This window comes from Zootoca vivipara, chromosome 4, assembly GCF_963506605.1.
Source record: "Zootoca vivipara chromosome 4, rZooViv1.1, whole genome shotgun sequence".
NCBI classification, from domain to species: Eukaryota; Metazoa; Chordata; class Lepidosauria; order Squamata; family Lacertidae; genus Zootoca; species Zootoca vivipara.
The window spans coordinates 99,673,520-99,690,003 of record NC_083279.1 but is presented as its reverse complement, the minus strand read 5'-3'; the positions used below and the strand labels follow the sequence as shown (position 1 = coordinate 99,690,003).

The 16,484-nt window shown below is 53.3% G+C and overlaps 1 protein-coding gene across 1 annotated transcript; it reads right to left on the bottom strand.

Moving 5' to 3' along the window:
* Positions 1-1,264: 1,264 nt before the first annotated feature.
* Positions 1,265-2,383, bottom strand: TPBGL (trophoblast glycoprotein like). The gene has a single exon (XM_035115374.1). The coding sequence runs from the start codon at positions 2,381-2,383 to the stop codon at positions 1,265-1,267; it is 1,119 nt and encodes a 372-aa protein (XP_034971265.1).
* Positions 2,384-16,484: the final 14,101 nt, after the last annotated feature.

Genomic DNA, 16,484 nt, shown 5'->3' with positions numbered 1-16,484 from the left:
CAATGAGCCTGAGTTAGTTATGCCCATTGATTCCATTAGGTCTACTCTGAGTAAGGCAAGATTCCCCCCTTTGTTCCTTAAACACAGGGGGCTACAACTGATGGAGAGAGGCAATGACTGTGGAAAGAGGAAGGTTAGCTTTTAACTTTCTTCTCACTGCCCAGTGATTCCTCTAAAGGCAATTAAACTACCACCCTAAATCCACTTACACTGAAATCAATGGGCCTACTCCAGAAAGAAGCAGTTTGAAGATGGCAGCACAACAGCCTTTCTTTGGCAAACTACTGACTCTGGAGTAATTTGTCGATTTCAGTGGGACTACTCAAAAGCCAGCCAGCAAGACTTTTCTCTGCTAGGACAATGTCATGGTGGGGAGTGGGTGTTTGGGAGTAGAAGGGGAGACGATTCTGCTATAAACCTGTTGTTCACCGAAGCTTGGAGGTCTGTAAGGAATCAATCCTGACCATGCCAAGATGACTTCTGCATCAGCATTCTCCTGTGCCTAGAGCTGAGAATGGGGCAATGGGTTAGCTGCAGGCAGAATAATGTGGGGTTTCATGCAGCAGTTGGTTTTTTTTTTACATGTTTACTTGGCAGCAAGTCCCATTTTAGTTCAACAGGACTCACTTCCAGGGAAGTCTGCTCAGGATCCTAGCTTTCCCCCTATTTGGGGGCAGATTAGAATTGAGGCCAAATAATTCCTATCCCTCTCAGCTCCCCCTAGATAGGAGCCTATCGCTGCATAGTGCTGTGTCCAGAATGGGAAGATTCCTTCTTACCGGGTGATGGTTTTAGAGGCATTTTAAATTATAAATAGACAACGCCCCTCCCCCTTGGGAGTGCTGGCAGGGCTGGGCGTACCTTAGTGGGTAAAAAGCTGAGTGCCCCCAAGTAGGGTGCCGGGTGACATTGCACCCTGGAATCTGAAAAACGTGTCCCTTTGGTTTGCGGGAGGTGGGGGAGAGATTGCCCACACAGTCCCCTTGAGGCTGGCTTTGGGGTGCCTGCAGAGTCAGTCGTGAGATGATAGCCACCCTTGGGAATGAAGGGGTCCTCTGCACCATGCCCAGGGTGTGTCCCTGCACTGCCCCCAACAGGTAGAGTTTTGGACAAGTTTGCAGAGCTGGGTAGCGGCTTTCCACCTGTTCATCCATCCCCCTCACTTTGGAAGACCAGAAAGGAAGGTTGTCACCCTTCTCAAGTTTTTTGGGGGGGTGGGGGTGGGGGGGGAGATGAAGCTCCCCAGGCCTGCTGCCAGCTTGCCTCAGAGGTCTCCGGGGCTGGCCCGTCGCGGGTCGCTGTCCTGCTCATAGCGGTAGTGGTAGCCCTCCATCTGGTCCCGACAGGCTTCTCGGAGGTTGCTGAGCCACCGCTTGATGCCCTTTCGGTTGAGGTAGAGCACCATGAGGAAGACGACGCCGATGAGCGCCAGGACGATGCCGAAGAAGACGTACGAGGCCGTCTCCATCTCCTCTTCCTCGGAGCCGCCGGGCTCCAGCAGCGCCCAGTCCGCGCCGTCGAGGCATTCCAGCTGCACGAGCCGTAGGCGCCACAGCAGCCGGTCGCGCAGCTGCGGCGGCGAGGCGCAGCGCAGCCGGCGCACTCCGGGCGCGCGCCACGTGGCGTTGCGCAGCCAGAGCAGCAGGGGCCGCAACGAGGCGCAATCGCAGTGCAGCGGGTTCGAGTCCAGCAGTAGCCGCACGCGGCCCAGCGCCGCCAAGCCGTCCAGGCGCTCGGAGCGTAGCGCCCGCAGGGAGTTGTTGCGCAGGTCCAGCTCCTCCAAGCTCGGCGGCAGGGCCCAGGGGGCCGGCAGTTGCCGCAGCCGGTTGCCGGCCAGCTCCAGGCGTACCAGGCTGAGGTTCAAGAGCGCGCCGTCCAACAACTCGGCGAAGGGCGGCGCCCCGGGCGCCAGCAGCGCCTGGTTGAGGCGCAGCGTGCGCAACCGCGCGCAAGAAGCAAAGGCGCCCGGCGCCACGGAGCGCAACGGGTTGTGGCTCAGGTCCAGCGTGGCCAGGGCGGGCAGGCCGGCGAAGGTCGCCTCCTCCAACGTCTCGATGTGGTTGTGCGTCAGTACCAGCAGCGTCAAGTTGCCTAGCGGCCGAGCGGGCTCGCCGCGGGTCCAGCCTCCGGCGAAGGCGGCCGTGCGCAGCACCGTCAGGTTGCCGCCGACGATGGAGAGGTTGTGCACGGCCCGGGGCAGCTCGTCGGGGGGCTCGAGGAGGCGCACGTAGCGGCACTGCACGGTGTCCGGGGTGGCGAAGCAGAAGCACGACGGGCAGCTCCGGCCCGCCTGCAGTATCGGCAGCAGAAGCATGGCGGCGACGCCGGCCAGCAGCCCGACGAGGCGGCGGCGCAGAAGGAGCTGTCCGGGGCGCGGGGCCATGCTATCCCCGCTTGGGCATCTCCGCGGGGCGCAGGGGACGGGTGGACGGAGCCCCCGCCGCCGCCGCCTGCTTCCTGCCCGTCTTGCAGCTCCTCCTTCTTCTTCCTCGGCGGTGCAGCGGTGGAGTTAGACGGTCACCGAAGCTCCTGGCGCCACGAGAAGCAGCCGGAGCCCGAGGAGACCCGGCGGCGGCGGCGGTGACTCATGGCGGTGCGCGGCGTCTGCTGCGAGCGAGCAGGACCGGAGGCTTCCCCCACGTCGGTTCCGAGGGGGCGGGGAGGAGAGAGGGGTCCTGGGTGGGGTGGGGGGCGGAGGATCGCGGGCGTCGGAGGGAGGCGGCTGGCGATCTCCTCTCTCCTCTGTCCCCTCGTCGTCTTTGGTTGGCAGGTTAGTGGCGCAGCGCCCGGACGGCAGGATTAGGGGAGAGACTCGCCCCTCCGCCGGCCAGGTGGTTTCTGGCTCGAGGTTGGGGCGAGGGAGGGGCGGGCAGCGGCTGCCTGAGATTGGCTGGCGGAGGCTGAGCGCAGGCCCGTTTCCCAGCCGGCCGGGACAGCTGGAGGGAGGCGGGGAAGAGGGCGTCCCTCGCCCGCAGGGGCGTCCCCACCCCCAGCCCTGAGGTGAACCTGCGAGGCCTGACCTGGAAGCCCCCTCCAGGAGCAGGAAAGCGCTCCCCCTGTCTGAGGCTGGCCCCGTCCAAGTTAAGAAGCCATCGCGGGGGCTGCTTTTCCCGGGCGGGGGTGTGTGTGTCCAAGAGAGGCTCTGCGCCGGGGAGGGGACAGGGAGGGCACAGCGCCTCCCCACCCCAGCCCTGCACTCCAGACCCTGGGAGCTCTGGGGCAGAGTGTCCCCCAGCCGTCTAAGTGTCTCCCCTGCAGCCCCTCCCCCCCGCCTTCCATACGAGTGGATGGAGACTTTTTTGCGCCATTCGTACCTTAGGCAAAGCAGGGGAAGGTGTCCCAAAAATGCGGTTGGTGTGTGTGTGTGTGTGTGTTAGAGTGTGTGTGTGTGGTGAGGAGGACACCAGTAACCACCGCCCTCCCTCCTGAGCCAACTCCACTATGCTCTGTGATGCACAAAGCGATGCAGTCCCCCCTCCCCCAGTGTTTCAGTGCCATGAGATTTATCTGCTGCAATTTTATCCTGCCTTTCAGGATGCACGTCCTCTCAGGGCGGCTTACAAGCGAGGTCTAAAAAACACCCCACCAAAAAATACCCAGCGAACAGTATCAAAATATAAGAAGTTGACAGGGTGGGTGATGGGTGGACGGGAGGGGTCGCAGAGTGGCTGGGGCAGGGGCAGACCAGCAGGCCTGGAGCAGCTGGCATTAGGGATGCTGGTGGCGCTGTGGTCTAAACCACTGAGCCTCTTCGGCTTGCCGATCAGAAGGTCGGCGGTTCAAATCCCTGTGACAGGGTGAGCTCCTGCCAACCTAGCAGTTCGAAAGCACACCAGTGCAAGTAGATAAATAGGTACCGCTGTGGCGGGAAAGTATATGGTGTTCCCGTGCGCTCTGGTTTCTGTTACGGTGTTCTGTTGCGCCAGAAGCAGTTTAGTCCTGCTGACCACATGACCTGGAAAGCTCTCTGTGGACAAATGCCGGCTCCTTCGGCCTGAAAGCAAGATGAGCGCTGCAACCCAGTAGTCACCTTTGACTGGACTTAACCGTCCAGGGGTCCTTTACCTTTACCATTAGGGTTGCCTGCCTGCCTCCCTTGCAGCTTGGCTAGGGCATTCAAGCAGCTTGAGCGGCCCATGTGGGGAGAGACAGGGGGACCACTGCACATCGTCAGAGTCTCTCTCTCTCTCTCTCTCTCTTGTTACTGGCTTCTAGGATAGGCAACCTTAAAGGCTCCAGTTGAGTGATGCAAACTTTGTCATCTGCCACGCACCCCGTTTGGGTAGCGAAGTTGTGGTTGGTGACAGATGCAGGATGCTGGCCTTGACTGGCTACTATGGTGATGGTTTACCTCCATGTCCAGCTAACTGTCTGCATCCAAGTTGCATTCAAGTTGACTCAGGGTTATTCACACATGCATGCCAGAATGGAGAATGTTTGCATTTACATCCCACCTGAGCGGCACATACGGTTCTCCTCCTCCTCATTTTATCCTCACAACAGCCCTGTGAGGTAGGTTAGGCTGAAAGGCAGCAACTGGCACTCAAGGTCACCCAGTGAGCTTCATGGCCGAGTTGGGATTTGAACCCTGCTCTCCCAGGTCCTGGTCTGATGCTCTAACCACTACACCATGCTGGCTCCCAGGAGGGCCTGTTTCTCCCTTGCCATTCAAAGCACTTCACCCAAGCAGCTGAGGAAATGCTTTAGCTGAGAGCCCTGCCTTGCACGGGGTTGGACTAGATGACCCTTGGGGTCACCTTCCAATTCTGTGATTCTAAAATTCTACGAATACCTTTCTTAACCAGAGGCCTTGAACTGCAGCTGTCAATCAGTGTAAACCAGGGATCCCCAAACTAAGGCCCGGGGGCCGGATGCGGCCCAATCGCCTTCTAAATCTGGCCTGTGGACGGTCCGGGAATCAGCATGTTTTTACATGAGTAGAATGTGTCCTTTTATTTAAAATGCATCTCTGGGTTATTTGTGGGGCATAGGAATGCGTTCATATATTTTTTTTTTTCAAAATATAGTCCGGCCCCCCACAAGGTCTGAGGGACAGTAGACCGGCCCCCTGCTGGAAAAGTTTGCTGACCCCTGGTGTAAACAATACTGGACGGACCAGCGATTTCACTCATCTCAGAGCACATGCGGAGCCAGCTGGATCTGGCCAGTGGCAGACAATCCATTCCAGCATCTTGTTCTCGCAGGGGCCAAACAGATGCCTTTCCTGGGAAGCCTGCAAGCAGACCTGGAGTGTAGCAGCGCTCTCCCCTCCTGCAGCTTCCAGCGGCTCCTTCACAGTCCAAAGGAACAGCTGGTGGAATCTGCCGCTCGTTCGTGCGGTTGTTGAGCTCCTAGGTTTTGTGACGGGGATCTGGACAGAGCTGCAAAGCATTAGCATGGAACTCCCTTCCAAGGGGAGGCAGGCATCCCCCCCCCTCTATCCTTGCGTTCAGGAAATGTGCAAAGACTCCCTTATTTATCCGGGCTTTTGGCAGGCGGCTTTCATGGAGTTTTTACAGTGCTGTCTTTACAGGATGTTATAGTGCAGTTTTGATTCAATTATCGCGAGTTTCCCTGGGCTCCCTGCAGCGAGGAAGGGTGGGTGATAAATCTGAAATAACAACATGCTAACTGCTGCCCTCGGGTCCGGCTTGTGGGGTTCTCATGGGTGCCTGTGGGGGGGGGGGGCTGCTGTGGGCGCAGGATGCCAGACCCAATGTACCATTAGCCTGACCCACAGGGGCATAGGAAGCTGCATTGCGAAAAGGAAGGCTGCAAAGTTTGGGGCTTTCCCGTTTAGAGAAAAGGCGCGGAAGAGGCGGCAGGACATAAGTTTTTCAAATTATGCATGGCATGGAGAAAAGGCCACAGAGAAAAGCTTTTATTCCACCTCTCATAATACCGGAACACGTGGATTTCCATTGAAGCTGAATGTTGGAAGACTCAGTGCAGATAAGAGAAAGTCCTTCAGCGCCTAATTAAACTATGGAACTCCCTGCCACAGGAGGCAGCGATGGCCACCAATGGGATGGCTTTAAATGAGGATTAGATAAATTCAGGGAGGAGAGGGCTGGCCGTGGCTACTAGTCAGGATGGCTATGTCCTGCCTCTATGGTCAGAGGCAGCGATGCTTCTGAATCCCAGTTGTTGGAAACCCCAGGAGGGGAGAATGGGTCTTGGGCTTGAATCCTGCTTGCCTGGTTTCCCATTGGTTGGCCACTGTGAGAACAAGAGACTGGACTAGATCAGGGGGATCTTTCAAATTTGGCACCCTCCCCACCTGTTGCCTTCTGTTCTGCTTAAGGCACCGCAACATAGTCGCAGGATTGGTCCTTGGGGTCTCTTTCAACTCTATGATTCTGTGATAGTTGAGGTGTCCTGCAGTGCCCCCTGGGCTCGGCTCCCAGTGCGGCGGAACCAGTTGCGCTGCCCTAAATCCACCTCTGGCTAGATGAGCCATTGGCCTGATCCAGCAGGCTCTCCTATGACTTCCTCCTCCTCTGCCTGCTGATCCTTTGAATGGTGAATGCCGATGACTGACCCTGGGAACCGCTGCATGCCAAGCAAATGCTCTGCCATGCAGCTGTGGAAATGCCCTGATTGTAAGATACAATACAGCAGCCCATTTCTTTCTGGCATGGGTGCCTGCACCTGTCAATGGGGCCAGAGGCAATAATAATAATAATAATAATAATAATAATAATAATAATAAATTTGTTCCCCAGCCATCTGACTGGGTTGCCACAGCCATTCTGTGCAGGGGCGTAGCGAGGCGCCGCGACACCCGGGGCGGCAAATTGCCATGCACTGAGGGGGGGGGGGCGTTGTCGTCACTACGTTGCTGAGTGGGCTTTATACTGGAGTTTTGTAGCTGGAGGCGCGCAGCTTTGGAGACGTGGGGGGCGGCGATACCCCACTACGTAACACGCATGCGCAGAATCCCGATGCGCATGCGTGTTACGTACCGGGGTATCGCCACCCCCCTGCGTCTCCAAAGCCGCGCACCTCCAGCTACAAACTCTGAGCGGGCTTTCTACCTGGAGTTTTGTAGCTGGAGACGCGCGGCTTTGGAGGCGTGGGGGGCAGCGCAGCGGTGATACCCCACTACGTAACACGCACGCTTGGCACGGACTTTTTACCGGGAGGCTGGAGGCTCGGCTTGGGAGTCGCAGGGGTGGGGGCGCCAAGTGGCACCCCCCCAGAGTGGAACCCGGGGCGTACAGCCCCCATCGCCCCCCATTGCGACGCCCCTGATTCTGCATGGCTTCCAACAAACTATATCTATTTTTGCATTGGATGTGAATGTTACCTTTGTAGAAGAAGCTCGTTTCCACACACACACACACACACACTTCTCTCTGCCTTCCTTCTGGGCAAGTGAGAGGCATCATCAGAATTCAAGGACCCGGGTTCATTGCAGGGGGGTTGGCTAGATGTCCCTTCCAACTCTTATGATTCTGTGACACATCCCAGCCATGCAAAAGCACCCAGGGAGGGTGCAAAGCAGAGCTGGAGAGGTGTGTTTAGTCTGGAGAGTGTTGCAAGGGTCAGCAAAGGAACATTTTGCCCCTGTAGCTGAGGTCCCCCCCCCCTCAATGCACAAGATTGCACCACCTACCCGTGCTGGATTTTTTTTTTTAAAAAAAGGAAAGCTGGAATTTCAGAGAAGGGGCCCAGGCCTTGCTGCCCACATCCTCCTGCCGGAAACAGCCCTGACCTCTAACGAACGCAGCAGCAGCCTGCCTCTTATTCCTCTCTAAAGGCTTGCCTTCCCTCCCCCAAACCCCTTTCTTTATTTAGCTGCCTGAAATGTTGCACCTTTATAAAGATTTCATCAGTGGCCTTTCCAGAAGGAGCTTGGCTGGCACAGGGCAAGCAAGCAAGGAGCGAACGGGAGGAGCTGCTGTTGTATTGAAACGGTCCCTTCTGCGTGAGCGTCCGCCCCCCCCCCCCCCCCGCCCACATTATCCTGATTTATTTATCTCCTCCTCTTCTCCTCTTCCTCTGATTTAAGTCGCTGGGAGGATCCCTTTCCCTCAAGCCCGTGTGACACTCAGCTTCACTGCAGGCACCAAATGGTGCAGCCCCCAGACAGAGGAGGAAACGAGCAGGCATAAATGGGGCATAATAAAACAATGGGTGCCATTGTGGAGGGGGGCAGGGAACCCCCCCCCCCCGCGATGTTCAGTTGCTGGCCTTGGAGCCAGACTCTGTCTCTCAGTTGGAAAGTGACAGCCAGGGAAGGAGAAGAGCTGGGTTGGCTAAGAAGGTAAAGTCAAAAATATTCAGGAGACACAAAGGAGCGTTTTCATATAATAGAGTTGGAAAGGACCCCAAGGGTCATCTAGTCCAACCCCCTGCAATGCGGGAATCACACGAACTCTGTTTGAAAACCTCCAAGGAAGGACAGTCCACCACTTCACAAGGGCAGTCCACTGTTGAACGGCTCTTATGACCAGAACATTCTTCCTAACGTTTAGTCAGAATCTCCTTTCCTATCATTTGAAACCTTTAGAGGTTTTGACCCATAAACCCTTAAACGGCTCAGGACCGCAATACTTCAAGGACGGCCTCTTCCCATATGAACCTACCTGGACCCTGAGATCATCTCCTGAGGCCCTCCTTCGAGTGCCTTCTCCTCGAGAGGTCCAGAGGATGGCAACACGAGAACAGGGCCTTCTCTGCAGTGGCTCCCTGTCTGTAGAATGTTCTCCCCAGGAAAGTTTGCCTTTAGGTGCCAGGCAAAAATGTTTCTTTTTAACCAGGCCTTTGGTTGATCTCATCGACATCCTATGCCCTTTTAAAATGTGTTTTTTTTTGGGGGGGATATTGGGTTGTTATTTTTATTTTTATTATGTATTTTGTGGTTTTATACCTTGATTTTATTCTGTGAACTGCCCTGAGACCCCTGGGTATAGGGTGATGTATAAATAATAATAATAATAATAATAATAATAATAATAATAATAATAATAATAATAAATTTCTTCATTGGTTCAAGGCCTACCTTCTGGAGCAGTAGAAAACAAGCTTACTCCATCTGCTGTGTGACAGCCCTTCTTAAATTGTGGTGCCCAGAACTGGACACTGTATTCCAGGTGTGGTCTGACCAAGGCAGAATAGAGTGGGACTATGACTTCCCATGATCTGGACGCTCAACTTCTATTGATGGAGCACTAGAATAGCATTAGCTTTTTTTGCTGCTGCATCACACTGTGGACTCATGTTAAGCTTGTGGTCCACCAAGACCCCTAGATTTTGATCTTGTGGTTGCTTTGGGGGGCAGGACGCTTTCAGTAGTAGATTGCATTAATCTTTGCAACGGCCTTGCAAGGTGGGCCAGTCTAGGGCTGGCTTGGCTGTACAGGCAGGGGCCTAGAACTGGCACAGTTCAGGAGATACCTGCCTCTCGAGGAATCCCATGTGCGTCTAGGCTGCCTTGCGTCCTGGCTGACTCCTGCTATGAGTGGGCTTCATTCCAGAACAGTCCGCGACACTGAGCTCCCAGGAGGTTTTCGGGCACATTTTAATTTTGCAAGCTGCCTCTGGCGATTCAACGCAACTGCTAAAGCTTTAATTGCAGGTATGAAAAACCTAACGGTTAACTGATCAAGCCACTGGCCTGTTTTGGCTCCAAAGGAAATCCCAACACCACCTTGGGCAAAGGAGAGGAAGAGCTCAGGAAAAAAAAATAACCCAGAAAGCCACTTCCTATCTCAGCCTTGGGAAACAAAATTCATTTCTGCGCTGCCAGCTTTCAGGTTGCCAACTTTTCAAATAGGCCATGCTCCTGTGCCTTTGAGAGTAGCTTCTATTTGTATACGTTTCACGGTGCTAATTCTCACTCCCTCCTTTCACGGAAAGCCCCCATCTGCTGGTTTCTGTAGGTCGAGTGACAAATAATCTGCTCTGATTTGTTCTTTGGTATGGTATATATTAAAGTCTTTATTTATTATTATTGATTTTATATCCAAGGCTCACTTAGTCCAACCCCCTGCAATGCAGGAATCACAGCAAAAAAATTCCTGACAGCCGACCATCCAACCACTGTTTTAAAAAGCTTCAATGAAGGAGAGTCCATAACCTCCCAAGGGAGACAGTTCCACTGTCAAACAGCTCTTACAATTAGAAAGTTCTCCCTGATTTAGTTGGAATCTCCTTTCTTGGAAGGAGCAGCTAGACGGGTGACTGGGAGTGGCTGCTGAGGCCACATAACACCGGTCCTGAAAGTCTTGCATTGTCTGCCAGTACGTTTCCAAGCGCAAGTGTTGGTGCTGGCCTTGAAAGCCCTAAACGGCCTCGTATACCTGAAGGAGCGTCCCCACCCCCATCATTCCGCCCGGACACGGAGGTCCAGCTCCGAGGGCCTTCTGGCGGTTCCCTCCCTGCGAGAAGTGAGGTTGCAGGGAACCAGACAGAGGGCCTTCTCGGTAGTGGTGCTCACCTTGTGGAATGCTCTCCCACCAGATGTCAGGGAAATAAAGATTTCTCTGACTTCTGAAGGCAGCCCTGTTTAGGGAAGTTTTTAATGTCTGATGTTTTATCACGTTTTTAATATTCTGTTGGGAGCCGCCCAGAGAGGTTGGGATACTCAGCCAAATGGGCAGGGTATAAGTAATTTATTATTATTATTATTATTATTATTATTATTATTATTATTATTATTATTATTGGAATCCATTGGTTCAGGTATTCCCCTCTGGTGCAGCAGAGAAAACAAGCTTGCTCCCTCTTCCATGTGACAGCCCTTGAGATATTTGAAGATGGCTATCCTGTCTCCTCTCAGTCTCCTCTTTCCCAGGCTAAACATACCCAGCTCCTTCAATCTGCACATGTTTTAGTTTGATAACATCCTTCTTAGATTGTGGCACCCAGAACTGGACACAGGACTCTAGGTAGGGTCTGATGGACTAGTCCACGGGTCCCAAACTAAGGCCCGGGGGCTGGATGCGGCCCAATCGCCTTCTAAATCCGACCCGCAGATGGTCCGGGAATCAGCATGTTTTTACATGAGTAGAATGTGTCCTTTTATTTAAAATGCATCTCTGGGTTATTTGTGGGACATAGGAATTCGTTCATATTTTTCCCCCAAAATATAGTCCGGCCCCTCACAAGGTCTGAGGGACAGTGGACCGGCCCCCAGCTGAATATGTTTGCTGACCCCTGGACTAGTCCTATGACATACCTTGACTTGGACATTAAATTTTCATTTCTTAATCCTTCCTTCTTTTCTTGTGGCAATACAGTACTTGGGGATTTGGCAATCAGGTGTTTTTTTTTGTTTTTTGTTTTAAATGTGGAATTCTTCCTGAAAGTCTTGACACATTGCTAGTTCTCTTTTAAACCTTTGGAATTGCGAACGTTCAGGGCTCCCTGTCCACAACGTCCCTGTGAGATGACAAAGGGAGGAACTTTGACCGCTCCCTCCCTTAGCACCCCCCAATATCTCATGAATCATCGTAAATCTGTTAGAGTTCGAGGGGGAACTCCTCCTTCTGTGAGCAAGGGGTGTGCGGCAGGCACCTGTCCCTGAAAATAGAGGCCGTTTCTGCTGCCCCCTCCTCTTTCCTGCCCAAATATTCCTGTGCCATGAATTATTCAGCCGGCCTCTAATAGAATCTCAAGCCCTGGGTGGCTCAGCAGCTCTTGGCAAGTTGCAGGCAGGTAGGATTGAGTCGAGTCAGCCCTTGTCGCATTCAAATGCATCCAAACCGCCCACTCGCAGGGAGACTTTTCTGAGCTCCAACAACAATTAGGCCTCTCCGTCACCCCCAAAAGTGTGATATATTTAGCTGATCGATGCCTCTTTTGGAAGGGCAGCACACACACACACACACACACACACACACACACACACACACCCCGGCAGGCAGAGCTGACAGATTTACATCCCCGAGATGCTTTTCTCCTTCCTGGCCCTTGACAACGACAACAGCCACCCTCTTTCCAAAGCAAATACGTCGGGGGCGCATTTGTGTGGCCATCTTGGCCGAGGTGACTGAGTGCCCTATTTCTAATGGTTTTGAAGATGCACTGGTTTCCTAACTCCATGTGAAAAGCGAAACCCGGCTGGCCGCCGAATCTTCCCTTGGCCCTGGCAATGGGATCAGGTCCATCACGGCACCTGTAGGCAGGCTAGCTCGCAGCGTAGAGACCGGCCCCCGTGGTGCAATCAGCTCTGCCGTCTTCCTGTCTCCCAGCATTTGCCGCCGGAGGCAGCGGCCTCACTCTGCCTCAAGGTAGGGCCGGCCCCTGCTTTTGGAAGACGCAGCAGCACACTTAGCCACAATGGCTACGAAAGTCCATCAGGGGTTTTTCAGCTGCTCTTCTAGAAATGCAGGGGGTTGCAATTCTGTGGTTCTACCTGCATTGTCATAAGCTGTGTGGCCCTGTTGGGAATGGGACTGGGTTGGCAGGCCCTGACACAGGAGGAAGAAGAAATGGGGGCTCTCACTGGTGGGAACCAGGCAGTGACATAGCTGGGGGGGGGGTCTAGCTGTTGGGTTTTTTTTGCCCCAGGTGAATCCTCCATTGAGGCTCCCAGCCCCCCCCTCTCTCTGTGTGTCCTATGGTTCTCCATGATAATGTGGCATCCATCCAGGTGAGATGGGAAAAGACCATTGATCTCTATGGCAACAGGGCAACCTCACTGGACTTGTAAATGGCGGTATTTAGCAGCCCAGCCAAAGCTATGACCTTAGCAAGGAAATTGGTCTGGCTAGTTCTGCAGCTTTCCATGCACATGGGAGGGACCCATGGGCATCATTTAGACTGACCCCCTCCCAAAAAACACCCTGTAGCGATATATGTATATAAATGATACCTGCCCTTCTCGATAAATCTGGAGGACTGTTTTGTTTGGCTGGCTAGGTGAAATGAGGCCCCTTTGTCATCCTTGTTTGCGATGCACTAATTCCACCTGGATAGTGGAGTTGAATTTGGAACACACATTCATTCAAGGCATCATTCCACATGCCAAGTTTAGAAATTCCATCTCACACTCTCTGGGCGAGTGGCAGTGAAGAGTTACGGAAGCTGGCTGGACTGGCAATTTGTGTCTTATTTCAGTACTGAAAATGGGATGATGCTGTCCATTTCACCTGAGGGCAAGAGGCTTGTTACTTGGGTGCAGAAAGGCGCAGCTAAGTGGCTCAGGATCAACATGCAGGGAGCTGCTCCCTTCGTTTAAAGGCAAGCTGACAGAGAGCAGGAGCTGTCCAGGGTCCTGACTGCTGCCTCTTCTATGCTAAGCCTTGCGGTGCTTGTCTTGAGCTGGCCAAACAGATGTCACTTTTCCTTGCCTGCCTTGAGCTGGGAATGGTGTGGCCTCACCTATCATAATGCTGCCCTACCAGTAGATGGCGCTCATCAAGCCCACCCCCACCCCCAGCCAGTCTCAGAGCCAGGGAAGCTTCCAAAGAAGACCTTAATGGCAGACTGATACACAGGGCAGAGAGTTTTTTGTGCTATCTGGAGGATATGCCCACCAGAGCTCAGAGAAGGTGGCACCCCTGCAAAACAAGAGAAGTTGGCAGCGAGCGAGCGAGCGAGCGAGAGAGAGAGAGAGAGAGAGAGAGAGAGATGTACTTTAGGGGTGCTGAATCCCTGTCTCTCTGGGGATATGATGTGTGGCAGTGTATCTGCCTCCCCCCCCCCCCAGGACTGCTTGATTTCACCTGCCTCCGCTGCTGCTTGTTGTTTGCAACTTGTTGTTGTTGGCATAAAGAAGGCTGATCACCGAAGAATTGATGCTTTTGAATTATGGTGCTGGAGGAGACTCTTGAGAGTCCCATGGAGTGCAAGAAGATCAAACCTATCCATTCTGAAGGAAATCAGCCCTGAGTGCTCACTGGAAGCACAGATAGTGAAGCTGAGGCTCCAATACTTTGGCCACCTCATGAGAAGAGAAGACTCCCTGGAAAAAGACCCTGATGTTGGGAAAGATGGAGGGCACTAGGAGAAGGGGACGACAGAGGACGAGATGGTTGGACAGTGTTCTCGAAGCTACGAACATGAGTCTGACCAAACTGCGGGGGGCAGTGGAAGGCAGGAGTGCCCTGGCGTGCTCTGGTCCATGGGGTCACAAAGAGTCAGACACGACTAAACAACAAATTGTTGGCATCCATCTGTCTTGAGAGACAATGGAGTGAGCCTCCAGGGGACAAGTCAAAGCTCTGTGTGAGCAGCACCGAAGCGACCTCTGCAGTGTGCGAGACTGGGCAGTGTGCATGGAGGTTCTGGGCTCCCAGATGAGAAGACCCCCTCTTGGCCTCACTAAGGTCCAAAGGAAAGCAGAGCAAGACATTTGGCACCAGCTTAGCTGCAAAGGTTCCTGGAAGGAGGGGTACAAGGCACCATCCAACCGTCTTGGGGACTCTGCTCCAGATTTGTGTAAGGTTTCTTCCTGAGCCTTTTCCTCTCCTGAAGATATCCCTCAAGACAGCGGGTATGGATTTTTCCTTGGGGTTCCCCCCTGAGCCTTTTCTTCTCCTGAAGATATCCTGCAAGGCAGCGGAGGTTTAGGAGCAGAGTTTCCCTTCTCCTTGATGGGCTCCCTTCCCAAGTTGATGAGCCTGGGAAGAGCAAATATTATGCAAATGTCTTACATCTCCTCTTCCCAAGATGGTCCCCCCCTTCTTAAATGGTTTTTATGGCATTTTAGAAGGCATATGGTAAACTTAGAACAATAGAGGCAAAGTACACTAATGTCCGCAACAGCATTTGGAGTGGTAATACAGAAGTTAATATCTCAGATCTTCTGAAGAAGTGTGCAGTGGACCACAACAAAATTTAGAGCACGTGTCCCAACATTAGCAGAAGTTATTAAGCAGGATGTAAGCTCCCAAGCAGTGCCGTCTGCAATGCAACCTGACTCGTTTGAGGTTGCAGTAAGTGTTCGCCCTTGTTCACTTAAGAAATAAAAGGCTTTTTTGAAGCTACTTACAGCTCAGTTGAGATAATGCAATGATCCAGTCCTATGAGGAATCCTTCAAAGGTAGCAGTGCTGGTTGCATACCTAAAGATCTGTGCTTGTAATGCAGGGATGGAGCACTTGTCTGTCTGTCTGCCTGCCTGCCTGCCTGCCTGCCTGCCTGCCTGTCTGTCTGTCTGTCTGTCTGTCTGTCTGTTGCATTTCTTCTCCACCCCTTCCTCCAAGGAACTCCAGGTGGTGTACACCATTATCCCCCCCCAATCTAATCCTTACAACAACCCTGTGAGGTAGGTTAGGCTGAGAGGCAGCGATGCCCCGTGGTCACCCAGTGAGCTTTGTGACTGAGTGGGGGATTTGAACCCTGGCCTCCCAGTTCCTAGTCTGACCCACTAATAACCACTGCACCACACTGCCTCTTTCAGCTCCTTTCTGGGCAGCCTCCCAGGGGCCACACACTACAGGTGGGCAGGGCCTGAGGCCAAAGGCAGGCAGAATAACAAATGTAGAGCTACCTTTGTACCATATGCTGGTCTCTACACACCCTCACGAGCCCCTCTCTGCCCTCCATGCAAGAGGCAGGGTTAGATTTGAAGGGCACATTCCACCCAGCAAAATAAATAAATTCAGGAGGCTGTGAAGCAGGGCTGGAGAGGGGTGTGGCCTGGGTAGGAGGTATAGCCTTAGACTCCTGAGGGCCAGATTGTGTGGCCAGCAGGGCCAACATTAGCCCCTTGTACCTGATGTTCCCATCCCTGCTGCAGTGATTGGCCCAAAGTAAACACGACGCTGCCTCCTTTATTTATTTATTTTTAAAGATCCACGCGTTAACCGCAGAACAATTGTCTATTCATTGCACAGCCGCGGGTCCCGCACCCCCAGGCATGCAAATCCCGGCCCTGGCTCGACACGGCTTGGCCTGTGATATCTCATAAGCTCCCAGGCAGAAAATTGTTTTGACTGCAACCGGTCAATTCCCTCTCAAGAGGACTGCAGTGCAAAGGTAGGAAGAAAAAGCAAGGCAGGCAAGAAGCGTTAATGGGGTTTTACAGCCAGATGCGATGTCCTTCCTCGATGCAACATTGCTGGAAGTTCACTGAGGTGTGCTGGGGTTACAGCGGCATGCAAAACCTGCTTTAGGGCCTCTCCGGGGGATCAGTCCAAAAATTGGATGCCGGTATGCTCATCACCTCAAGAGTCAGGATGCAGAGAGACAGGGGAGACCCCCAGTACAGCTGGTTGTTTATAACCAGTCTGCGGAAGCCAAAAAACCACCGATGTCCACTTGTGTTCTCATTGTCATTGTTACTCTTACAAAACCACCTGACAGTCTTATGGAAATGTTCACAATTTACAAATGCAAAAAGCAGGGCTCTGCTCCCAAATATTGTGACACGTTTTGGTTTTCTCCTTGCTGCCTCCAATCTAGAAAAGGATCTAGGAGTCTTGGTAGACCACAAACTTGACATGAGTCCACAGTGTGATGCAGCAGCTAAAAGAGCCAATGCAATTCTGGGCTGCATCAATAGGAGTATAGCATCTAGATCAAGGGAAG